The sequence below is a fragment of the Oncorhynchus nerka genome, linkage group LG26, assembly GCF_034236695.1.
Source record: "Oncorhynchus nerka isolate Pitt River linkage group LG26, Oner_Uvic_2.0, whole genome shotgun sequence".
NCBI lineage: Eukaryota > Metazoa > Chordata > Actinopteri > Salmoniformes > Salmonidae > Oncorhynchus > Oncorhynchus nerka.
Window position 1 is genome coordinate 1,385,034 of NC_088421.1, and position 26,361 is coordinate 1,411,394.

The 26,361-nt window shown below is 42.1% G+C and overlaps 1 protein-coding gene across 1 annotated transcript in view; it reads right to left on the reverse strand.

Moving 5' to 3' along the window:
- The window catches only part of mapk8ip3 (mitogen-activated protein kinase 8 interacting protein 3), a 67,550-nt gene that overhangs the window by 34,954 nt on the left and 6,235 nt on the right, over positions 1–26,361 (reverse strand). The window contains exons 2-5 of the mRNA XM_029635233.2: positions 13,314–13,434; positions 2,384–2,454; positions 2,119–2,210; positions 1,499–1,522 (exon numbers count right to left, since the gene is read on the reverse strand). Of these exons, the coding sequence (XP_029491093.2) occupies positions 1,499–1,522; positions 2,119–2,210; positions 2,384–2,454; positions 13,314–13,434 (308 nt within the window). The remainder of the gene's footprint in view (positions 1–1,498; positions 1,523–2,118; positions 2,211–2,383; positions 2,455–13,313; positions 13,435–26,361) is intronic.

Below are 26,361 nucleotides of genomic sequence, written 5' to 3' on the forward strand. Positions count from 1 at the left end.
AAGCATAAACTAGCGAGCTGGGAAGGGCTCATCAGGAGGATTGCATGAACTAACTAAACCGAATCCATTTGTCTCCACTCGATTCAGCTGCGCGACAGACAGACAGACAGACAGACAGACAGACAGACAGACAGACAGACAGACAGACAGACAGACAGACAGACAGACAGACAGACCATAAACAGTTGGTGATAGAGGAGAAGGTAAAGGACAAAGGCACGAACTCTGGGTCATTCCATATTGGGACATAGTGGGGGCAGGGGAACTTCTAGTCCAAGAAGGAGAGGCTGGTTGGTCAATGGAGCCAGGGCAGTGATCATCAAGTCCTAGTCCTGGGAACCACAGTGTCTGCAGACCTGATTCAACTAATCAACAAGCCCCCTAGTAGTTGAATCAAGTGTGTTAGTGCTGGGCTTGAGCAAACGCCTGTATACCCAGCAGAGCTGGGTTTTTAAATACCTGAAAAGGTGCTGAGCGATTAACCACATTTTAGTTTTTTTGTTGTTATTACAAACAACTAATTGACCACCGTCATTTCAATTACTTGAAATCGAGTTATATATTTTTTTCTTAGTGCCATTTCTCTAGATAGAAATCAAATCATTGACCAGATAAATTAAGTCCAGAACTATATGGGATGCTGGGCTGAAGGGAGTTGTAGTTTTCATTAAGCAAATATTCAACCTAGCTCAGCTCAGAAATGTGGTAATTAACTACAATGGCCATAATCCATTGTGCCAGTTCTTTTCTGGTTCGGATAAATTTTTACGCCTGCTACATTAGGTTAGATACACACAGACCGCATTCGCCACCGCATGAGAGAGAGGATAGTAGACAACACAATGACGAGAGTGAGGGATAGAGAGTTCGTGAAAGTATGCCTTATCTACTTTAAAGAACTAGTCAAATGATTTCATCTGACAGTTCTGCAGCATACTTAGGCAGGCTAGCCTAGCTAAATAGGATGGCTAAAGACTACACAGTATGGTGAGAACAGAGATAACGTTAGATGGTTGTCTTGCTGGCTGCTACTGCCTGAGCAGTTGAGACGAGATGCTGACTTTAAGGAATGAAAAATTATAAAGTCGTCAAATAAAACTAAGTAATATACACAACTGAAATATTTCATTATTTAATGGAATATTTCCAATGTTTTGGCAATTGAATGTTCACTATTTTTGGCATCTCCATTAAAAACCTTTAATCATTTTAATGTAAAAAATAAAGAACCGAACAGACTTCAAAAATCACTAATCGCTCAGCACTACTGAAATAAATATCTGAGCCTGATTCAGCTTGCCTGGCTTTATAAACCAATAGAAAAGTTCCAAATAGACTCAAACAAAATCTGAGTGTTTAAAATTATTTTTCAAGTATTTGAACCTGGGTCCTATCTATACTCAGGACCAAGACTGACAAACACTGAATGAGATTGGGATTGAGGGGACAGGGATGGGGGGGGTAAGAGGCAAAGAGGTTTTTGGGGGTAGTGATTTACCTTTTCCTCCACACGTGGCGTTGACTGTGCAACACAGCAGCACGAGCACAGAGTGAGACAACGAGACAGACATATGGTGATTAGAGTGAAGCCAAACAGGTCACAAGTGGTGTAGTGGGGGGTAAACACACATACATTTTGTTTAGTGAAATATTTTATTTTGCACAAGCATTTACCCACCTTCTGCAGAAAAAGGGCATTGAAAGTATAGGGAGCGTTATTTTACTCACCACAAACAGCGATCATCTTTTACCAACCTGTTTGGTAAACCACTACATCACTGGTCACAAAACAAGCTAACACAGGCTAACACACACAGCACAACACAACTACAGCACACTAAACCCAACCACAACAAACCACATACCAATACCTCAGCATAGTTATTACTACTAGCTATGCCAGGATCAATTACTATACCCTTCCCCCTGCACACACACTCCCACCAACACACCCACCCATCCATGCACACTTTCCAGAAAGGTCACAACTAATTATATTTTATTAATGTTGTTGTATGAACTGTATTGCTTTGTCTGTACGCTGCTCAATGGAATTCCTCACTGGGGGATAATAACGTTTTTTGATGAACATGTTTTTTTTTAAAGTCAACCACTCACGTCCGTCCACTGCCTGGTCCTTCTGGCTGGCTGTTGTTCCCTGCCTGTTGCATCTTGGACCTCTCAATATGCTCCACGTATGTTTGAATCATCTGACAGGAAGATAAGAAAGATAAGAGGATGAGTGAGGAAGCTGGCCGTAATTCCATTGACTTGGTTCTATTGTACCAGGCAAACTACATCAAGATACAAACCTAGCAGCTAGTATGGAGTCAGATACTAAACTCTCCCATGCACACACACACACCCACACGGCTGTTACTACCTCTGTGTGTCGCTGGTGCAAAGCGTTGTACTCCTTCTTCATGTCTGACTCACGCTCCTCCAGACGCGTGACTGAAACCCAGAAAAACAGAATCAGAGTCAACCAGCCTCCCATTGCAACAGCACTCTGGGTTATATACTTCGGGCTGATTTCCCGGGCACAGATCTTGGACAAAAACCTGTTCAAATGAGATTCTCCATTGAAAGTGTCTATTAGTCCAGGACTTGCTGGACATGGCTCCATATTGGACAGTGTGATGGTGCTCTCCATTTGTTAATTGTTTACTTCATGTGTAACTCTGTGTTGTCTGTTCACACTGCTATGCTTTATCTTGGCCAGATCGCAGTTGTAAATGAGAACTTGTTCTCAACTAGCCTACCTGGTTAAATAAAGGTGAAATAAAAAAATAAAAATTAAATCTGGTCTGCTTTGAAACACTAAATGGTGGCAGGCCTATTTCCTCATTGATTGAATATGTGAGTCTGTTTGCTGTCAGAGGCACTAAAACCCTATTAAGCCATATTGACCACAGAAGACAGAACATACACTGGCTCATCCGTTCATGGTGGGTTAAGTGTAAAACAGGCTATACCGTGTCCTTGAATACTACATGCAAAGCTCTTCACGGTGCAAAACCAATGTGTGCTAGTATGCTATGTGTAGTCCTCCACAGTGTAGGTAGACAATAGTGCACAGTCACGATGTGCTGGGCTATGCACTTTGTGCTTGGCTGTCAATAGTGCACTGTCACATTGTGCTAGTTATGAGTAATGCAGACTCACAGTGTGTGTGGTAGTTCTGAGAAGGGAAGACTCACAGTGTGCTAGTTCTGAGTTGTGCTAGTTCTGATTAATGCACACTTACAGTATGCTAGTTTTGAGAAGTACACACTCACTCTGGTCAAAGTAGTTCTTGCTCTGAGTAATAGTACACAGTATTTGACTACTGAGGTACTATTCACTCTGGTCAGAATAGTTCTAGTTATTAAAGACTGACGAGCAACGGAAAAACACACGCCGAATCGATGTGTTGTCTTATGTAAACAAAGTCTGATCCATCGCACTGCTGGGCATAACTGTCTCGCTGCATATGCCATTAGATACAGCGCAATCACCTGCAGCTGTTTATCCCATGTAGTGGGCAAATGGCATTGTCGAAATCAAATTGTCAGAGTACTTCTAGTTAATAAGTCTAGTTAACACTTGTTGAAGTCATGTTTTTTAAATATTTTTTTTTATTAGGGGGTGGATCAGCTTTAATATTGCGGATAGATTGTTGCTTCCATCAATGTAATTGTCTGCATCATTTACAATCCCCAATATATTTTTGGGGTAACTATATACAGTTTAAGTCAGAAGTTTACACACACCTTAGCCAAATACATTTCAACTCAGTTTTTCACAATTCCTGACATTTAATCCTAGTAAAAATCCCCTGTCTTAGGTCAGTTAGGATCATCACTTTATTTTAAGAATGTGAAATGTCAGAATAATGGTAGAGAGAACGATTTATTTCATTTATTAATTTCATGACATTCCCAGTGGGTCAGAAGTTTATATACACTCAATTAGTATTTGGTAGCATTGCCTTTAAATGGTTTAACTGGGGCAAACATTTCAGGTAGCCTTTCACACACTTCCCACAATAAGTTGGGTGAATGTTGGCCCATTCCTCCTGACAGAGCTTGGTGTACATACACACAAATACATACATATACATTACCTTTCAAAAGTTTGGGGTCATTTACAAATGTCCTTGTTTTTGAAAGAAAAGCAATTTTTTTGTCCATTAAAGTAACATCAAATTGATCAGAAATACAGTGTAGACATTGTTAATGTTGTAAATGACTATTGTAGCTGGAAACGGCAGAATTAAAAAAATGTCATGGTATCCAATTAGTAGTAGTTACTGTCTTGTCTCATCGCTGCAACTCCCGTACGGACTCAGGAGAGGCGAAGGCCGTGAGCCATGCGTCCTCCGAAACACAACCCAACCAAGCCGCACTGCTTCTTGACACAGCGCACATCCGACCCGGAAGCCAGCCGCACCAATGTGTCGGAGGAAACACCGTACACCTAGCGACCTGGTCAGCATGCACTGGGCCCAGCCCGCCACCAGAGTCGCTAGTGCGCGATGAGACAAGGATATCCCTGCCGGTCAAACCCTCCCTAAACCGGACAACGCTGGGACAATTGTGCGCCGCCCCATGAGCCTCCTGGTCGCGGCCGGCTGCGGCAGAGTCTGGGCTCGAACCCAGAATCTCTGGTGGCACAGCTAGCACTGCAATGCAGTGCCTTAGACCACTGCACCACCCGGGAGGCCCGGAAACGGCAGATTTTTTTATGAAATATCTACATAGGCGTACAGAGGCCCATTATCAGCAACCATCACTCCTCTGTTCCAATGGCACATTTAAAAGGCTAACTGATCATTAGAAAACCCTAACGCAATTATGTTAACACAGCTGAAAACTGTTGTCCTGACTAAAGAATAAATACAATTGGCCTTGTTTAGACTAGTTGAGTTTCTGTAGGATCAGCATTTGTGGATTTGATTACACGCTTAAAATGGCCAGAAACAAAGAACCTTCTTCTGAAACTCGTCTGTCTATTCTTGTTCTGAGAAATGAAGGCTATTCCATGCGAGATCTCGTACAAGCTGTGTACTACTCCCTTCACAGAGCAGCGCAAACTGGCTCTAACCAGAATAGAAAGAGGAGTGAGAGGCTCCGGTGCACAACTGAGCAAGAGGACAAGTACATTAGAGCGTCTAGTTTGAGAACCAGACACCTCACAAAACTGGCAGCTTCATTAAATAGCACTTCGCAAAACACCAGTTTCAAAGTCAACAGTGAAGAGATGACTCTGGAATGCTGGCATTCTAGGCGGAGTTGCAAAGAAAAAGACATATCTCAGACTGGCCAATAAAAAGCTAAGATTAAGATGGGCAAAATAACACAGACACTGGGCAGAGGAAGATTGGAAAAAAGTGTTATGGACAGACTAATCTAAGTTTGAGGTGTTCGGATCACAAAGGAGAACATCCGTGAGACACAAAATAAAATGAAAAGATGATGTTTGTGTGCAGGTTAATTTGTACAGGTTAAAAGGGATCTTGAAGAAGGAAGGCTATCACTCCATTTTGCAACGCCATGCCCTGTGGACGGCGGATTAATTGGATCCAATTTCCTCCTACAACAGGACAATGACCTAAAGCACAGCTCCAAATTAGCAAGAACTATTTAGGGAAGAAGCAGTTAGCTGGTATTCTGTCTATAATGGAGTGGCCAGGCCAGTCACCGGATCTCAACCCTATTGAGCTGTTGTGGGAGCAGCTTGACCGTATGGTACCTAAGAAGTGCCCATCAAGCCAATCCAACTTGTGGGAGGTGCTTCAGGAAGCATAAAATGAAATATCTTCAGATTACCTCAACAAATTGACAACTAGAATACCAAAGGTCTGCAAGGCTGTATTTGCTGCAAATGGAGGATTGTTTGACGAAAGCAAAGTTTGAAGGACACAATTATTATTTCAATAAAAAATAATTATTTATAATCTTGTCAACATCTTCACTATATTTCCTATTCATTTTGCAACTAATTTCGTGCATGTTTTCATGGAAAACAAGGACATTTCTAAGTGACCCCAAACTTTTGAACGGTAATATATATATATATATATATATATATATATATAGTATAAACATTCATACATACATATATATATATACACATATATACACACACACACTTTTTTTTTTTTTTAAATATACCTGTCACATCTGCTCCTGCAACGTCCTCTACTGCTCATCCTGTGTCTCCTTGACCTGCCGCCACTCCCCCAGTACTCTCTCCCTCTCCCTCTCTCTGTGTGTGTGTGATTGTGTGGGCGGAGACAGGTATGCTAGAGTCAGAGCAGATCCTCACCAGCTGCAACCTGTTCCATAATCAAGACCTCTACAAATACTCAGGACTGCCACTTCCACGCTGCCAGATCGTTATCTCTGCTCAGTCAGTCTACAGTTCTAGCCTTTTGTTACTATTCAGGACCTGTTATGCCAGTTTTCCTTGCCTGACGCTGTTTCCTCTCCGCTACAGTTCTGCCCGCTCTGAATCTGGTCCCTGTCTCCAGTCCCACGTCTCGTCATGCTCATGGATTCCACAATCCACTACTTCTTTGGATTCCCCTCGAACTGCTTACCCTGTCCCAACCCCTCTCACCTCAGCCTCCGTACCTGGTTTCCTGCAAACCACCAGAGCTTCCCCTGGCCTGCACTCCATCTCCCCCCTGTGTTGTAATAAATACCTTGGTTGCTTCATCCCAGTTTCCTCGGCTGAGTCTGCTCTTGGATTTCCCTGTTCCACTCCACGTACCAATACCTTCTTTTATTATTCCCTGCAAACCCTACCACCCCTCCCCCAATTGGAGTAAACTAATAAACAATAACACTTAGGCTTCTACTTCCAGCTTATACATACTATGCACATTTTACAGACAATCTATTTTACAATAGATATATTTTCTTTTGTTTTTAGTCCTGGCCTACCTCTATTACTGATGTTCTATTTGCCATATATTTGTAACTGTGCTATTTCAAAGGTTCTGAACCTATATACATTTTACAGACCCCATATGTTTTACATTTGTTATTAGCCCCACCCTTCAACTCCATTCAACACCTCCCATCTCGGATTTCTATTTGCCATTTTTTTAACTGTGCTGTGAGGCGTCACAAAAGTACTGAACCTTTCTATTCGCATAGTTTCTACAGATTGTAAATTAAACATTTTTGCTGAAATCATTATTGATCGATTGACTGACTTTTCAAATCACCCTGTATTGCTATCTGCAGCATTAGCTCTAGGTAAATGTTGCAATTCTTCAGCCATCTCTGGACCTGTGACAAAACGAGCTACATCTGGACAGTTCCAAAATAAATGACTCCGCCTTCTCGCTGGCAAAATCTGCAGAGCTGAGAAGATTGTATCCCCCATATATAACATTATATTGATTGCAAGTTTTGAATGTCAATTCATAAACCATGTGCCATGGAATCGGTACATCAAAATCCCTTCCCAAATATTTCGCAATTTATATGGTGTAACAGTTTAACTTTAGTCCGTCCCCTAACCGGGCTCGAACCAGTGTCCCTCTGCCCACATCAACAACTGACACCCACGAAGCATTGTTACCCATCGCTCCAGAAAAGCCGCGGCCCTTGCAGAGCAAGGGGAACGACTACTTCAAGGTCTCAGAGCGAGTGACGTCACCGATTGTAACGCTAGTAGCGCGCACCACCGCTAACTGGCTAGACATTTTACATCGGGTACACTGGCACAGCTGTACATTTGTTTTGGTCCTTAAATGAAAGTGGTATATTTTATATCACAATTTTCTTTGACCAATTTTGGTCTTTAATGCAGGGCCAACAGACAAGTTCCTTACTTTGTCCCGCTTCCATTTTTGGGTTGAGCAGACATTTCCGTATGTCTGTGTTAGCTGCATGTGTGACATAACTCCACCAGTCTTTATATCATTTACAAAGATTATACCTTTACCTTTTTGTCAATTTGTATATTTGAGTTTAACCACAACACTTGAATTATTTGTTCTGTCTTTTCAGGTGGATTAAATTGAAATTGCAACCAACTTTCTATGGCTTGTTTAAAAGATAACATTTTCGAGATTATTTAGTTTTCAAATAACCAAAAGTGAGCGGTTGTAATCTGAATAAAGGGAAAAAGGCCATTCTGGAACATGGGGTGAGACATTCTTACTAATATACTAGATAACCATTTTGGATTTAAGTATAACTTTATGACTGATTCCTTTAGTGAGAGGTCTAATGCTTTGATATTTAATTTCTGCCCTCCGAATTCATGTTCATCATATAAATAGGCCCTTTTAATTTTGCCTGGCTTGCCATTCCAAATCAAATTCAATATTTTTTGCTCATATAATTTAAAAAGCAGGTCACTAGGTGTAGGCAAAACCATAAGCAAATAGGTAAACTGTGATATGACTAAAGAGATCAATCAGGGTGATTTTTCCACAAATAGACCGGTATTTGCCTGTTCATGGTAGCAAGATCTTATCTATTTTTGCTAACTTTCTATTAAAATGTATTGGAGTGAGATTGTTTTCTTTCGGGATATGTATACCGAGAATGTCCACATCCCCGTCAGATATTTTTTTGGTGAACTACACGGTAATATAAAAGTTCAATTTTTTAGTGATCCAATATGTAATATAGTATCATAATTTGGTTTTAATCCAGAGGTTAGAAAAAGTATCTAGATCCTCTATGTGGCCGTGGAGGGATTCTTATTGTGGATTTAAAAGAAAACATGTACAATGTACAATAACATCTTCGTTCTTAAGCCATGGATTTCTAATTCCTTAATATTATTGTTGGATCTAATTTTAACAGCTAACATTTCGATGGCAATAATAAATAGATATGCCGATAGTGGATAACCTTGTTTTACTCCAACAGTTTAAAACTTTCTGAGATGTAGCCATTATTTACCATTTTACACCTACTATACATAACTTTAACCCAAATTGAAATATTCCAGGCATTTATATACCCAGTCGTACTTTATCAAAAGTTTTTCCGTACACGGTCGCCAGGTGTACGGTGTTTCCTCTGACACATTGGTGTGGCTGGCTTCTGGGTTAAACAGGCATTGCATCAAGAAGCAGTGTTGCTTGGTTGGGTCGTGTTTCGGAGGATGCATGGCTCTCTACCTTCGCCTCTCCCGAGTCCATACGGGAGTTGCAGTGATGAGACAAGACTGTAACTACCAATTGGATACCATGAAATTGGGGAGAAAAAGGGGTAAAAGTAAAAATAATAATTATATCTGTACTGTTAGTCCTTCAATTTCCTTTGTTAGTATGGACTCTTTTAGGCACATACAATAAGGAGATCTGCTGTACCTATGTTATGTCGGAAAAAAGTCAGTTATAAATGATTCTGTCCTACTTAAAAACAAGGTACATATCGGTATTTAAAACAGTATTATAATCTCCCACCATAATAATAGAGTCTAGTGTTGCTTGTAGAGTTGATAAATTCTTATATATATTTTCTAAGAAGCTTGGATCATCATTATTTGGACCATATAGGTTAATAAGTCATATCTGTTTATGGCACAATAACATATTTGAAATCATCCATCTACCTTGAGGATCTGTTTGGACAATTTGCACATTTGGATCAACATTACTGTTAATTAATATCATCACCCCTTTTGAATTTCTTTGCTCATGGGAGAAATATATTTCACTTCCCCAGTCCTTTTTCCATAAAACTTCATCTAAAATTGTTGAATGAGTTTCCTTTAAACAATAGATATTATATTCCTTCTCTTTTAGGCAGGTAAATACTGATCGTCTTTTCTTATTATCTGCTAAGCCATTACAATTATAACTGGCTATACTTACTTCACCAATTACAATAACGAGACAAGTTTCAATTCTATTTATCATAATATATGTTTGTAAACGTACCATTAAAAAGTAACATGATGATTGAGTGTCTATATAGCTGTACCATGATATTTGTATTGCTACTAAATAAACTCCAATTGGTCCCCACTATTCCACCCGCTAAAACCCCTCCTCATCCCGAGTTGGGTTGTCATCCCAATGACCGGCACACCATCCCCAACCACCCGGATCCCATGGCCCTGGAGAGACCGTGACCATCCTTCGAAAGACCACACAGTGCCACCCACAGAACAGAAGCAGATCAACCGCCAAAAGCATTTCCATTGCCCTCACCTCGATTTGTATTATATATAGCTATTAAAAAAAATATATATTTAAATCCTGTTTATCTTAATTTCCATAATTAGCTATTCATATTTGTAGTAATTCTAGTTATTATGTCTATACTCACTCTGGTCAGCGTCGTTCTAGTTATTATTGTTCTATACCCACTCTGATCGAAGTAGTTCTGGTTATTATAATTTTATACTCACTCTAGTCAGAGTAGTCCTACTTATTAAGTCTAAGGGTCTATTCACAAATAGTCCTCTTTAAAATAACCGATCTCGGTGAACTCCGGGGTAAAAGAAAGCAAAATAACTCAGTTCTCTTTGTATTCACACTGCCCTTGACTTGGAATGAGGACTCAACTCTTTTTTTTCTTCCAGTTCACTTCACCTATTTTGTGGTCCGTGTCTTCTTTGCATTCACATCGCTACGCTTTGAAAGGAACCAAGATCTTTATCCAACATTTACTGAATGCACTCTGGGTTTTTGCAAAGTGCAGGATAAGCCATTCCATCAGAACGTGTTATCATACAGATATTTATATCTACTTATATTTTGGAAGCTAATAGATTCCATTTAGTTAAAAGATGAGACATAATAATTATAATTACTATTAACAAATATTATTAGTAACAGAATAAATAGCAGAAGAATAACTGCAGATTAAATAAGGCTGTAATTTAAAATTGTACACCCAATATAGTCTACTCCCCTTTAAGAGCTAGAATTGATTTTGTACCCTATGTTGTGATTCTCACCAAATATATTGTTGTCATCTCACACTATTCAAACCCCACAGGCGAATAAACAGGTTAGAATCTCTCTTTACAGATCACATATTGCAAACAAATGTGGCACGAATGTGAGGGGTTATGGGAGGGGAAACGGTGTTGCAGAACTCTAGTATGTGGTGCAGGAATAATAACAAGCGAAACTGGGTAGCTTTGTGTTGTACATTGCCCTTGTTCCCTTCTGGGTCCCTTTTGAGGGTTCTGAGTTCCTTTGGAGTGTTCACACTGGACAAAAAATGAAGCGAGCCACACTGAGGTCATGAAAATTGTCAGAAAGGGACCAAGTGTGAAAACATCCTAATGCTCACTCTGGTCAGAGTAGTTCTAGTTCTGAGCAGTAACAGTACACTGCCCTACCCTGTGCTCTGACCTCTTTCTCCCCTCTCTCTCCAGATGAAATCTCGCGTCTTGTGACGGCCGGCCGCCCAACAACCTGCCCGCTTGACCCTATCCCCTCCTCTCTTCTCCAGACCATTTCCGGAGACCTTCTCCCTTACCTCACCTCGCTCATCAACTCATCCCTGACCGCTGGCTACGTCCCTTCCGTCTTCAAGAGAGCGAGAGTTGCACCCCTTCTGAAAAAACCTACACTCGATCCCTCCGATGTCAACAACTACAGACCAGTATCCCTTCTTTCTTTTCTCTCCAAAACTCTTGAACGTGCCGTCCTTGGCCAGCTCTCCCGCTATCTCTCTCAGAATGACCTTCTTGATCCAAATCAGTCAGGTTTCAAGACTAGTCATTCAACTGAGACTGCTCTTCTCTGTATCACGGAGGCGCTCCGCACTGCTAAAGCTAACTCTCTCTCCTCTGCTCTCATCCTTCTAGACCTATCGGCTGCCTTCGATACTGTGAACCATCAGATCCTCCTCTCCACCCTCTCCGAGTTGGGCATCTCCGGCGCGGCCCACGCTTGGATTGCGTCCTACCTGACAGGTCGCTCCTACCAGGTGGCGTGGCGAGAATCTGTCTCCTCACCACGCGCTCTCACCACTGGCGTCCCCCAGGGCTCTGTTCTAGGCCCTCTCCTATTCTCGCTATACACCAAGTCACTTGGCTCTGTCATAACCTCACATGGTCTCTCCTATCATTGCTATGCTGACGACACACAATTAATCTTCTCCTTTCCCCTTCTGATGACCAGGTGGCGAATCGCATCTCTGCATGTCTGGCAGACATATCAGTGTGGATGACGGATCACCACCTCAAGCTGAACCTCGGCAAGACGGAGCTGCTCTTCCTCCCGGGGAAGGACTGCCCGTTCCATGATCTCGCCATCACGGTTGACAACTCCATTGTGTCCTCCTCCCAGAGCGCTAAGAACCTTGGCGTGATCCTGGACAACACCCTGTCGTTCTCAACTAACATCAAGGCGGTGGCCCGTTCCTGTAGGTTCATGCTCTACAACATCCGCAGAGTACGACCCTGCCTCACACAGGAAGCGGCGCAGGTCCTAATCCAGGCACTTGTCATCTCCCGTCTGGATTACTGCAACTCGCTGTTGGCTGGGCTCCCTGCCTGTGCCATTAAACCCCTACAACTCATCCAGAACGCCGCAGCCCGTCTGGTGTTCAACCTTCCCAAGTTCTCTCACGTCACCCCGCTCCTCCGCTCCCTCCACTGGCTTCCAGTTGAAGCTCGCATCCGCTACAAGACCATGGTGCTTGCCTACGGAGCTGTGAGGGGAACGGCACCTCAGTACCTCCAGGCTCTGATCAGGCCCTACACCCAAACAAGGGCACTGCGTTCATCCACCTCTGGCCTGCTCGCCTCCCTACCACTGAGGAAGTACAGTTCCCGCTCAGCCCAGTCAAAACTGTTCGCTGCTCTGGCCCCCCAATGGTGGAACAAACTCCCTCACGACGCCAGGACAGCTGAGTCAATCACCACCTTCCGGAGACACCTGAAACCCCACCTCTTTAAGGAATACCTAGGATAGGATAAAGTAATCCTTCTCACCCATTTACATTTACATTTAAGTCATTTAGCAGACGCTCTTATCCAGAGCGACTTACAAATTGGTGCTTTCACCTTATGACATCCAGTGGAACAGCCACTTTACAATAGTGCATCTAGGTATTTTAAGGGGGGGGAGGGGGAGAAGGATTACTTTATCCTATCCTAGGTATTCCTTAAAGAGGTGGGGTTTCAGGTGTCTCCGGAAGGTGGTGATTGACTCCGCTGTCCTGGCGTCGTGAGGGAGTTTGTTCCACCCCCCCCCCTTATAAGATTTAGATGCACTATTGTAAAGTGGCTGTTCCACTGGATGTCATAAGGTGAACGCACCAATTTGTAAGTCGCTCTGGATAAGAGCGTCTGCTAAATGACTTAAATGTAAATGTAAATGTTATACTCACTCTGGTCAGAATAGTTCTTGGTCTTGAGCTCCAGCTGTTTCCCCTGCAGTTCCAGGCTCTCCACATGAGTCTGCAGGTCCTTCTTCTCCCCCTCCAACGCATCCTCAAACTCTATGAATTTCTGTGGGATAAAACAACCAATAATTAATTCAGGAAGTGAATTGAAATTGCAAATCAAGAATGGAAAAATCTTCATCAAAAATAAAATAGATAGGAAATACAGCACACTCGGAAAGTATTCAGACTTATTCTAAAATCCCTCAATCTACACACAATAATAACAAAGCAAAAGCAGTTTTTTTTAGAAAGGTTAGCAAATGTATTAAAAATAAAAAACAGAAATACCTTACTTACATAAATATTCAGACCCTTTGCTATGAGACTCGAAATTGAGCTCAGGTACATCCTATTTCCATTGATAATCCTTGAGATGTTTACACCTGTGGTAAATTAAATTGATTGGACATGATTTGGAAAGGCACACAACTGTCTATATAAGGTCCCACTGTTGACAGTGAATGTCAGAGCAAAAACCAAGCCATGAGGTCGAAGGAATTGTCCTTAGAGCTCCGAGACAGGATTGTGTCGAGGCACAGATCTGGGGAAGGGTACCAAAACATTTCTGCAGCATTCAAGGTCCCCAAGAACACATTATTAAATGGAAGAAGTTTGGAACCACCAAAACTCTTCATAAAGCTGGCTGCCCGGCCAAACTGAGCAATCGGGGGAAAAGGGTCTTGGTCAGGGAGGTGCCCAAGAACCCGATGGTCACTTTGACAGAGCTCCAGAGTTCCTCTGTGGAGATCTGAGAAACTTCCAGAAGGACAACCATCTCTGCAGCACTCTGCATCAATCAGGCCTTTATGGTAGACTGGCCAGAAAGAAGCCACTCCTCAATAAAAGGCACATGACAGCCCACTTGGAGTTTGCCAAAAGGCACCTAAAGGACTCTTAGACCATGACAAACCAGATTCTCTGGTCTGATGAAACCAAGATTGAACACCGGCCTGAATGCCAAGCATCACGTCTGGAGTAAACCTGGCATCATGCCTATGGTGAAGAATGGTGGTGGCAGCATCATGCTGTGGAGATGTTTTTCAGTGGCAGAGACTGGGAGACTAGTCAGGATCGAGGGAAAGATGAACAAAGCAAAGTACAGAGAGATCATTGATGAAAACTTGCTCCAGAGCGCTCAGGACCTCAGACTGGGGCAAAGGTTCACCTTCCAACAGGACAACGACCATAAGCACACAGCCAAGACAACGCAGGATTGGCTTCGGGGAAAGTCTCTGAATGTCCTTGAGTGGCCCAGCTAGAGCCCGGACTTGAACTCGATCGAACATCTCTGGAGAGACCTGAAAATAGCTGTGCAGCAACTATCCCGTTCCAACCTGACAGAGTTTGAGAGGATCTGCAGAGAAGAATAGGAGAAACTCTATAAATACAGGTGTACAAAGCTTGTAGCGTCATACCCAAGACTCGAGGCTGTAATCGCTGCCAAAGGTGCTTCAACAAAGTATTGAGCAAAGGGTCTGAATACTTATGTAAATGAAATATTTTTGTTTTTTATTTGTAATAAATGTGCAAACATTTCTAAAACCTGTTTTTGCTTTGTCATTATGGGGTAATATGTGTATATTGATGAAAAAAAGCTATTTAATCAATTTTAGAATAAGGCCGTAACGTAACAGTGTCCAACAAGCCTTCTCTACCCTTAACCTTGCTCTGAACACCTCCAAAACAAAGGTCATGTGGTTTGGTAAGAAGAATGCCCCTCTCCCCACAGGTGTGATTACTACCTCTGAGCATTTAGAGCTTGAGGTAGTCACCTCATACAAGTACTTGGGAGTAGGATTGCATATTTTTATGAATATTCAGATATAGAAACTTTCTGTGGGAATTAATGGGAATATATGTGAATTAACGGGAATATATGTGAATTAACGGAAATATATGCAAATAAATATTACCACCATTTAAATGTAAATGTTTTTTGCATTGGATATATTTACCATATCATAAAGAGACAGAAACAAACCTTTTACCTTGTCATAAAGTAGACATAATTGCAAATGATTAAATCATTCCAATAGAGAAATAAATAAAAAATGAGTTACGAACTGAACTTTAATTAAATGAGTTGACTCTTCACATGGAATGATTTCACTGAACAACAAAAGAAAGGGAATATTGAATGATCCATCTCATCTCCCAAAATTGTTTTCAAAATACATATGTAAAAGGATAGCCTAGAAACTAAAGATTTGGTGGTCTTCCTCTCAGGCTTACATGTCTTCTCCTTGGACCAATGTCCACCTCTTGAACATCAGAATCTTCACTGTCACTTTCCAACCTAGTTGAGGATGGCTCGTTGTCAGGCTCAAAAGGCCTCAAATTTGCCCGGATGGCCACCAATTTTTCAACCCTTATATTGGTCAGCCTTTTGCGTGCTTCGGTGTGTGTGATCCCAAACAAGGACCAGTTGCGCTCTGAGGCGGCTGATGTTGGTGAGATTTGGAGGATGATGGAGGAAACAGGGGAAAGAGCCGCAGAGCCACAAAGTCCCTTCCACCAGGTGGCTGATGAGATATGTTGGCACGACTGCCATATTGCATCTCCATCCCAAAGCCCTTGCTTGGAAGTGTACTTCGCTAGACTGCAAAGAACCTTGCCCTCATCCAGGCCAAGGTGGCGAGACACGGTAGTGATGACACCATAGGCCTTGTTGATCTCTGCACCAGACAGAATGCTCTTGCCAGCATACTTGTGGTCCAACAGGTACGCTGCGGCAGGTATGGGCTTCAGGCAGAAGTCTTCACACTTTTTGATGTATTTCAGAACTGCAGTTTCCTCTGCTTGGAGCAACAGTGAAGTGGGCATGGCAGTACGGATTTCTTCTCTTACATCTGCAAGCAGAGTCTGAACATCAGACAGGATGGCATTGTCTCCCTCAATCCGTGCCATGGCTACTGCTATAGGTTTCAGGAGTTTCAGACTTCTTACCACTCTCTCCCAAAATACATCCTCCAGGAGGATCTTCTTGATGGGGCTGTCCATATCGGCAGACTGTGATATGGACATTTTTGGAGAGACTCCTTCCCCTCCACGAGACTGTCAAACATGATGACAACACCACCCCAACGGGTGTCGCTGGGCAGCATCAATGTGGTGCTCTTATTCTTCTCACTTTGCTTGGTGAGGTAAATTGCTGTTATAACTTGATGACCCTTCACATACCTAACAATTTCCTTGGCTCTCATGTAGAATGTATCCATTGTTTTCATGATGTCCCTGAGGAGCATATTCAATGCATGAGCAGCACGGGTGTGATGTGAGGGTAGGACTCCTCCACTTTAGACCAAGCAGCCTTCATGTTCGCAGCATTGTCTGTCACAAGTTCAAATACCTTCAAATACCTTCTGTGGTCCAAGGTCATTGATGACTGCCTTCAGCTCATCTGCAATGTAGAGACCGGTGTGTCTGTTGTCCCTTGTGTCTGTGCTTTTGTAGAATACTGGTTGAGGGGTGGCGATGATGTAGTTAATTATTCCTTGCACACGAACATTCGACAACCCATCTGAGATGATTGCAATAGTCTGCTTTCTCTATGATTTGCTTGACCTTCACTTGAACTCTGTTGAACTCTGCATCCAGCAAATGAGTAGATAAAGCATGTCTGGTTGGATGGGTGTATGCTGGGCAAAGAACATTCAGAAAACTCTTCCAATACACATTACTTGTGAGCATCAGAGGTGAACCAGTTGCATACACAGCTCGAGCAAGACATTCATCAGCATTTTTCTGACTACGTTCCTCCATTGAGTCAAAAAAACTTCTGAATTCCAGGAGGACCATGAACTGTTGCTATCGATAAGGTGTCTGATTCATCATTTTCACCTCGAAACGAAGTAGAGGGACTTTTGTCAGAGGTTGCTTGTTGTGAGCACTGAAGGAACTTTATGCATGTGGCCAGATGATTCTGCATCTTTGTTACATTCTTCACATATGATTTGGCACAGTATTTGCAAATGTACACAGCTTTTCCTTCTACATTAGCTGCAGTGAAATGTCTCCACACATCAGATAGTGCCCGTGGCATTTTCCTGTAAAGAATAGACAAAAAGGAGAAAAAAAAGAAAAATACAATTCCATGTACAGATAAATATTTAAGGAGTCAGATTAAACAACTCCTTTGTAAGATAAATGTTTTAAAATGAAACATGTATGGAAACAGGTGAATTAACACTCCTCAGTTAGCAGGCTCAAGCAAGCTAAAACCCACATGGTAGCAAAAACTAACTAGCAGAAATTGTTAACAAGTTAGAAATTATTTACACACACGTTGCTGTAGGCTACTACTTACTAGTTAACAAAAAACATGTATGTCATACAAAATATATTCACACCACCCAGTATTGTAATCAAAACCTACCGGAAAGCATGTAGTCCTTGACTCAGACAGTGTAGTAGTGTGGGCTCAATAGCATCTCATTAGTGTGCAAGAACTTGAGAATCAGCTGTACAGGTGATGGAAGAGTGCACTGCACATGTGATGGAAAAATGACTGTGCATGCAGAGGGTTGCAATTCCATTGAATTGGGGATAGTTTAACCAAAATATGTGTGTATCCCACAAAAAAGGTTCACAGTTATAAGCTAACTTTGATGAATTTAAGCTAAATTCACGGACTTAACTTCCCATTAAAATGTCCAACCTTTTGCAACCCTACTTGGGAGTATGGCTAGACGTTACACTGTCCTTCTCTCAGCACATATCAAAGCTGCAGGCTAAAGTTAAATCTAGACTTGGTTTCCTCTATCGTAAATCACCCCCCTTTCACCTCAGCTGCCAAACTAACCTTGATTCAGATGACCATCCTACCCATGCTAGATGACGGAGACATCATTTATAGAACGGCAGGAAAGGGGGCTCTCGAGAGGCTAGATGTTCTTTACCATTCGGCCATCGGATTTGCCACCAATGCTCCTTATAGGACACATCACTGCACTCTATACTCTTCTGTAAACTGGTCATCTCTGTATACCCGTCGCAAGACCCACTGGTTGATGCTTATTTATAAAATCCTCTTAGGCCCCACTCCCCCCTATCTGAGACATCTACTGCAGCCCTCATCCTCCACATACAACACCCGTTCTGCCAGTCACATTCTGTTAAAGGTCCCCAAAGCACACACATCCCTGGGGTCACTTGTCTTTTCAGTTCGCTGCAGCTAGCGACTGGAACGAGCTGCAACAATCACTCAAACTGGACAGTTTCATATCCAGCTCTTCATTCAAAGACTCAATCATGGACACTCTTACTGACAGTTTTGGCTGCTTTGTGTGATGTATTGTTGTCTCTACCTTGCCCTTTGTGTGTGTCTTGCCCTTTGTGTGTGTTAAGGTTTAAGGCTTCCGCTGAAGGAGAGGCGGACCAAAATGCAGCATGGTTATTTCGATACATGTTTAATAAAAGATAAACATTAACAATACAAAACAATAAACGTGAAAACCTAAACAGCCTTATCTTGTGCAAACAAACACCGAGACAGGAACAATCACCCACGAAACACTCAAAGAATATGGCTGCCTAAATATGGTTCCCAATCAGAGACAACGATAAACACCTGCCTCTGATTGAGAACCACTCCAGGCAGCCATAGACTATTCTAGACAACCCCACTAACCACAATCCCATGACCTACAAAAAAAAACAAGACAAAACACACCACATAAATAACCCATGTCACACCCTGGCCTGACCAAAATAATAAAGAAAACACAAAATACTAAGACCAGGGCGTGACAGAACCCCCCCCCCCCAAGGTGCGGACTTCCGGCCGCACACCTAAACCCATAGGGGAGGGTCCGGGTGGGCGTCTGTCCACGGTGGCGGCTCCGGCGCGGGACGTGGACCCCACTTCAACAAAGTCTTAGTCCGCTTTATACGCGTCCTTAGATATGCAACCCTCGCCGCCGACCTTGGCCTAGTAACCCTCACCAAGGACCCCACTGGACTGAGGGGCAGCTCCGGACTGAGGGGAAGCTCGGGACTGAGGGGAAGCTCGGGACTGAGGGGAAGCTGTGCCCAATAATGTTTGTACCATGTTTTGTTCTGCTACCTTGCTGTGCTGTCATGTGTTGCTGCCTTGCTATGTTGTTGTCTTAGGTCTCTCTTTATGTAGTGTTGTGTTGTCTCTGTTGTCATGATGTAAATAAGTATTTGTTCTTAACTGACTTGCCTAGTTAAATAAAGGTTAAATAAATTAAATAAATATTGCACAGTATGAAATGTCTCTCATAAAATAGCAATGTTATCAATAAGGACTTTTTATTTTTCAATGCCGCTTTCTGCGTCTGTCATGGTCAGGGAAAAAAACTCCAGCTATTTCTGAAGCTAGATGATAGATGGGTCAAATGAACTGCTAGTATTGTTTTGGACGGGGTGAGTCACAGAGAGATGTGTCAAGAACATCTACCCTGTCATCTCCAATCACTAAAACCAGTGTCATGTTCAGTAAGGGCGCAAAACATAAAAACATTCATGCTGCTGTTTTGCCTGTGGCTATGGAGCCCTGACCTGTTCACTGGATGTGCCTCTCTCTCTCTAAAAGCCAACTGACATTTATTCCTGAGGTGCTGACCCGTTGCACCCACTGTGATTATTATTTGACCCTGCTGGTCATCTATGAACGTTTGAACATCTTGAAGAACGATTGGGCCTTATTTGTCATGTATTCTTATAATCTCCACCCGGCACAGCCAGAAGAGGACTGGCCACCCCTCAGTGCCTCAGTCCTCTCTAGGTTTCTTCCTAGGTTCCTGCATGTCTAGAGAGTTTTTCCGAGCCACCGTGCTTCTACATCGGCATTACTTGCTCTTTGGGGTTTTAGGCTGGGTTTCTGTAAAAGCACTTTGTGACATCTGCTGATGTAAAAAAGGCTTTATAAATAAATGTGAATGACTGTGATTTAGACACATGAAAATTAGCATTATTTTTGTGACACGTTCATGTATTAGCATATCTCCTCCATTTCAAAGCGTTTTGTCCCATGTCGTGCCAACTGAACCAGACCCTGCTCTCCTCTCTCTCTATACAGAAAGCAGAAAACGAACAGAAACTAACACAGCTGCCTGGCCTGCCAGCCTTCCTTCCAAAGGCTCTCTCTGCAGCCTGCAGGGATTTATAAAGCCTTGCACAATGGGCCGGCCGGGCTGCAGTCTTACGACTGTAATCCCCCGACTGCAGCGAGGCCCTGCTTGCTGCTAGAGATATGCTCTACCATCGCCTGGCTGACCTCAAATAACAGGATCCGGGAACATGGGGAGGCAAACCTGACAAAGTTAGGGACAGGGACATATGTCCATTTGCTCACCCAGTACGTCCCTAAAAATGCTCCTGTTATAAGTCTATGGCAGCCCTATTCATGGAGCCTGTCCATTGCCATTTTCCTACAAATGCCCAGCGTTGCCCCCTGACTAGAGGTCGACAGATTAATTGGAATGGCCGATTAATTAGGGCCGATTTCAAGTTTTCATAACAATCGGAAATCGGTATTTTTGTGCGCCGATTTAGGATTATTACTATTTTTTATTTAAAAAATAAATAAAATGAAATACCTTTTATTTAACTAGGCAAGTCAGTTAAGAACACATTATTATTTTAAATGACTAGGAACTGTGGGTTAACTGCCCTTTTTAGGGGCAGAACGACAGATTTTCACCTTGTCAGCTCAGGGGTTTCAATCTTGCAACCGCACAGTTAACTAGTCCAACGCTCTAACCATTGCACTCCACGAGTAGCCTGCCTGTTACGCGAATGCAGTAGAAGCCAAGGTAAATTGCTAGCTAGCATTGAACTTATCTAATAAAAACAATCAATCATAATCACAAGTTATAACTACTAATCCAGTTTAGCAGGCAATATTAACCAGGTGAAATTGTGTCATTTCTCTTAGTCAGGGTATATGCAACAGTTTGGGCTGCCTGGCTCATTGCGAACTAATTTGCCAGAATTTTACACAATTATGACATACATTGAAGGTTGTGCAATGTAACAAGAATATTTATACTTAGATAAAATACCGAACTGTTCCGTATTTCACTGAAATAATAAACGTTTTGTTTTTCGAAATGATTGTTTCCGGATTCGATCATATTAATGACCAAAGGCTCGTATTTCTGTGTGTTATTATATTATAATTAAGTCTGATTTGATAGAGCAGTCTGACTGAGCAGCAGCAGGCCCGTAATCATTCATTCAAACAGCACTTTTGTGCGTTTTGCCAGCAGCTCTTCGCAAGCACAGCGCTGTTTATGACTTCAAGCCTATCAGCCTAATGGCTGGTGTAACCAATGTGAAATGGCTAGCTAGTTAGCTGGGTGTGCGCTAATACTGTTTCAAACGTCACTCACTTTGGAGTAGTTATTCCCCTCGCGCTGCAAGGGCCGCAGCTTTTGTGGAGCGATGGGTAACGATGCTTCGAGTGTGGCGGTTGTCGATGTGTTCCTGGTTCGAGCCCAGGTAGGGGCGAGGAGGGGGAGGGAAGCTATACTGTTACACTGGAAATACTATAGTGCCTGTAAGAACATCCAATAGTCAAAGGTATATGAAATACAAATGGTATAAAGAGAAATAGTCCTATAAATACTATATTAACTACAACCTAAAACCTCTTACCTTGGAATATTGAAGTCTCGTGTTAAAAGGAACCACCAACATTCATATGTTCTCATGTTCTGAGCAAGGAACTTAAACGTTAGCTTTTTTACATGGCACATATTTGACATGGCACACATTTTTACATGGCACATATTACTTTCTTCTCCAACACTTTGTTTTTGCATTATTTAAACCAAATTGAACATGTTTCATTATTTATTTGAGGCTAAATTGATTTTATTGATGTTTCATATTCAGCTAAAATAAGTGTTAATTCAGTATTGCTGTAATTGTCATTATTACAAAAACATTTTTTAAATCGGCCGACTAATCGGTATCGGCCTTTTTGGTCCTCCAATAATCGGTATTGGCGTTGAAAAATCATAATCGCTCGACCTCTACCCCTGACCTCAACGAATAGACAACCCCACCCCATCTCACCTCATCTCCTTATTCCCTACATAGTGCTCAACTTTTGACCGGGGCCCATGGTGCACTATAGGGAACCGGGAACATGGGTCCCATTTGGGACACAACTCCATTCTCACCAGTTGACCAAAGCAAGGCAACATCATGAGAAAACAATAGCATCATGCTGTAGTCTGGCTTCACACACACACACACACACACCCCCGCCTTGCCACACTATACTATTACACCCCGGGCAACTGTCCTGCTGACCCTCCTGCCCTTCAAACGCCCTCCCCAGGACACTGCTTGCCCCTGTGCACCCCTCCTCCCCAGCCAGACCCAGCAACCCAGCCAGCTCTCAGCAGCATCCACAGCTAGATGCAGCCAAAATAATAACAGGCCCTCTTATTAAAAGGCCCTCTTATCAAAATAAATGAATTGAAGCGCCGCGCAGTGGGATGGTGCATTTATATTCTGATAGAACATACTGTATTTCAATCAATAAATCAAATTGTATATTGTTCTTTCAAAACAACATTTGTCACAAAGTGCTTTATAGCATATAGCATATTGGGATCAACATGTTGAGGTCTCAAACTATCAGGAATCAAACAATAAACATTCATGGTCCTTTGAACATATTTATCTACATTTCAGCCTTAGAGTGACGGTGGTTGTCAATTACACTCCTTCGTGAATACAATGGAGACTCAGGGAGGAATCATAGAACATGTTGTTGCCTTTATTTATCAGTGGGTCTATCTAAATCTGGGTCCAAAATGGTACCCTATCCTCTATATAGTGCACTATATTTGACTACCTATGGGCCCTGGTCAAAACTAGTGCACTATAAAGTAGAGGTCGACCGATTAATCGGAATGGCCGATTAATTAGGGCCAATTTCAAGTTTTCATAACAATCGGAAATCTGTATATTTTTTTACACCTTTATTTCATCTTTATTTAACTAGGCAAGTCAGTTAAGAACACATTCTTATTTTCAATGACGGCCTAGGAACGGTGGGTTAACTGCCTCGTTCAGGGGCAGAACGACAGACTTTTACCTTGTCAGCTCGGGGGAATCAATCTTGCAACCTTACAGTTAACTAGTCCAACGCTCTAACCACCTGCCTCTCATTGCACTCCACGGGGAGACTGCCTGTTACGCGAATGCAGTAAAGCCAAGGAAAGATGCTAGCTAGCATTAAACTTATCTTATAAAAAACAATCAATAAATCAATCATAATCACTAGTTAACTACACATGGTTGTGTCCTGCGCTGCATATAACCGATGCGGTGCGTATCGTTGCTCCAATGTGTACCTAACCATAAACATCAATGCCTTTCTTAAAATCAATACACAGAAGTATATATTTTTAAACCTGCATATTTAGCTAAAAGAAATCCAGGTTAACAGGCAATATTAACCAGGTGAAGTTGTGTCACTGCTCTTGCGTTCATTGCACGCAGAGTCAGTGTATATGCAACAGTTTGGGCCTCCTAATTTGCCAGAATTTTACGTAATTATGACATAACATTGAAGGTTGTGCAATGTAACAGGAATATTTAGATTTATGGATGCCACCCGTTAGATAAAATACGGAACGGTTCCGTATTTCACTGAAAGAATAAACGTCTTGTTTTCGAGATGATAATTTCCGGATTCGACCATATTAATGACCTAAAGGCTCGTATTTCTGTGTGTTATCATGTTATAACTAAGTCTATGATTTGAGAGCAGTCTGACTGAGTGGTGGTAGGCAGCAGCAGGCTCGTAAGCATTCATTCAAATAGCACTGTCGTGCGTTTGCCAGCAGCTGTTTATGACTTCAAGCCGATCAACTCCCGAGGTTAGGCTCGTGTAACCGATGTGAAATTGCTAGCTAGTTAGTGGGGTGCACGCTAATAGCGTTTCAAACGTCACAAGATCTGAGACTTGGAGTGGTTGTTCCCCTTGCTCTGCAAGGGTAACGCTGCTTCGAGGGTCACTGTTGTCGTTGTGTTCCTGGTTCGAGCCCAGGTAGGAGCGAGGAGAGGGACGGAAGCTATACTGTTACACTGGCAATACTAAAGTGCCTATAAGAACATCCAATAGTCAAAGGTTAATGAAACACAAATGGTATAGAGAGAAATTGTCCTATAATAACTACAACCTAAAACTTCTTACCTGGGAATATTGAAGACTCATGTTAAAAGGAACCACCAGCTTTCATATGTTCTCATGTTCTGAGCAAGGAACTTAAACATTAGCATTTTAACATGGCACATATTGCACTTTTACTTTCTTCTCCAACACTTTGTTTTGCATTATTTAAACCAAATTGAACATGTTTCATGATTTATTTGAGGCTAAATTGATTTTATTGATGCATTATATTAAGTTCAAATATGTGTTAATTCAGTATTGTTTTAATTGTCATTATTACAAATGTAAAAATTTAAAAACAGCAGATTAATCGGTATCGGCTTTTTTGGTCCTCCAATAATCGGTATCGCCATTGAAAAATCATAATCGGTTGACCTCTACTAGGGAATAGGGCGCCATTTGGGTCTGTCTAAAGGCCTTGTAATCTGAGCCTTGACAATCACTCCCAAAGGAAACACATGGCACAGGGAGGAGATTCCAGCCAGGGTGTGGGCTGTTGTTGTTTTTTCTTTAGACTTGGGAAGATGTTCCCTCTATCTCTGTATCTCTCACCATCTCTGTCTCTCATTCTTTCACTCTGTCTGCCTCTTTCTCTCTCTCTCTGGGAAGATGTTCTCTCTCTCCCTCCCTTTGTATTTCTCCATCTCGGTCTTGTTCTTTCGCTCTGTCTACCTTTCTCTAACTCCCTCTGTTTCTCCTCTCTATCCCTGTTTTATGGCATGTATTCCTGCTCATATTCCATCTGTCGCTCTCATCCTCTCTTCTCCTCTGTATCACTCTCTCTCATCCCCTCTCTCTCTCCTCTGTATTGCTCCTTCTCTCTCCATCTCTCGCTCTCTGTCATAAGCACAAAATCAGGTTACAGTGCCAATCTCCCTCGGTGTACAATTGATTTCCCATAATGCACCACGCCACTGTCTCAGGCAGTGCCTTAAAACCAATCCCTGGGTCGCATCTAAAACATTTATGTTCGAAATAGCATCTGCGCACTCATATGTTCGGTGCTGTATTCAAAGTTCTAATCCACCACAGCAAATATAGTGTGTTATGGTGTCATTGAAAATGGAGCTTTTGGACTGTTCTGAAGGTTATAACTGTGACCTCAACTCTTACCCTTATAACATTGTACAGGTAATGTAATGTGATTATTACTGTTACTTTAGTGTATAGCACACTATTCTGCAGTTCATCATGAAGTCTCTAATTCATATAATACAGTACGAGTTACTCCAAAGGGCTTTCACTATATCTTTACAGGTTGTCAATATCATTATTCATTTTGGTTGTATCAAGCACTATTTCATCCAAATACTTATCATATTTTCTGACCGACACACTTACTAATTCTTACACATGCTATTTTTGTGTCACTTGCTTCAAAAAACATATAAACAAATCCTCTTTACACTTTCATGATAATCTATTTCAAATGTACGCATTTAATCATGTTCTCTTCTCCTAAATGTAGCAAAAAATGAGACAGAGAAAACCCCAGTGTCCCAAATGGCACCATATTCCCTATATAGCCCCATGGGCCCGAGTAAAAAGTAGGGCACTAGGCTGGGAATAGGGTGCTATTTGGGACCTTACAATGACTGTACACACATCTATGACTAAGCATCATGTGGCATTGGACCTTTATTTTGGGTAAAACCCTGCACAGCTCTCTGCTTATACTGTACTAGAATGTGTCTAGGATAACACCAGCAACAGTCATCAAAATTGTTAAAAGGTTTTAAAAACAATTCTTATAAAACAGTTGGACAATGGATGAAGATCCTCCAAACATTTTGAATTTATAGCACATAAAACATTTGACATGAATGGACA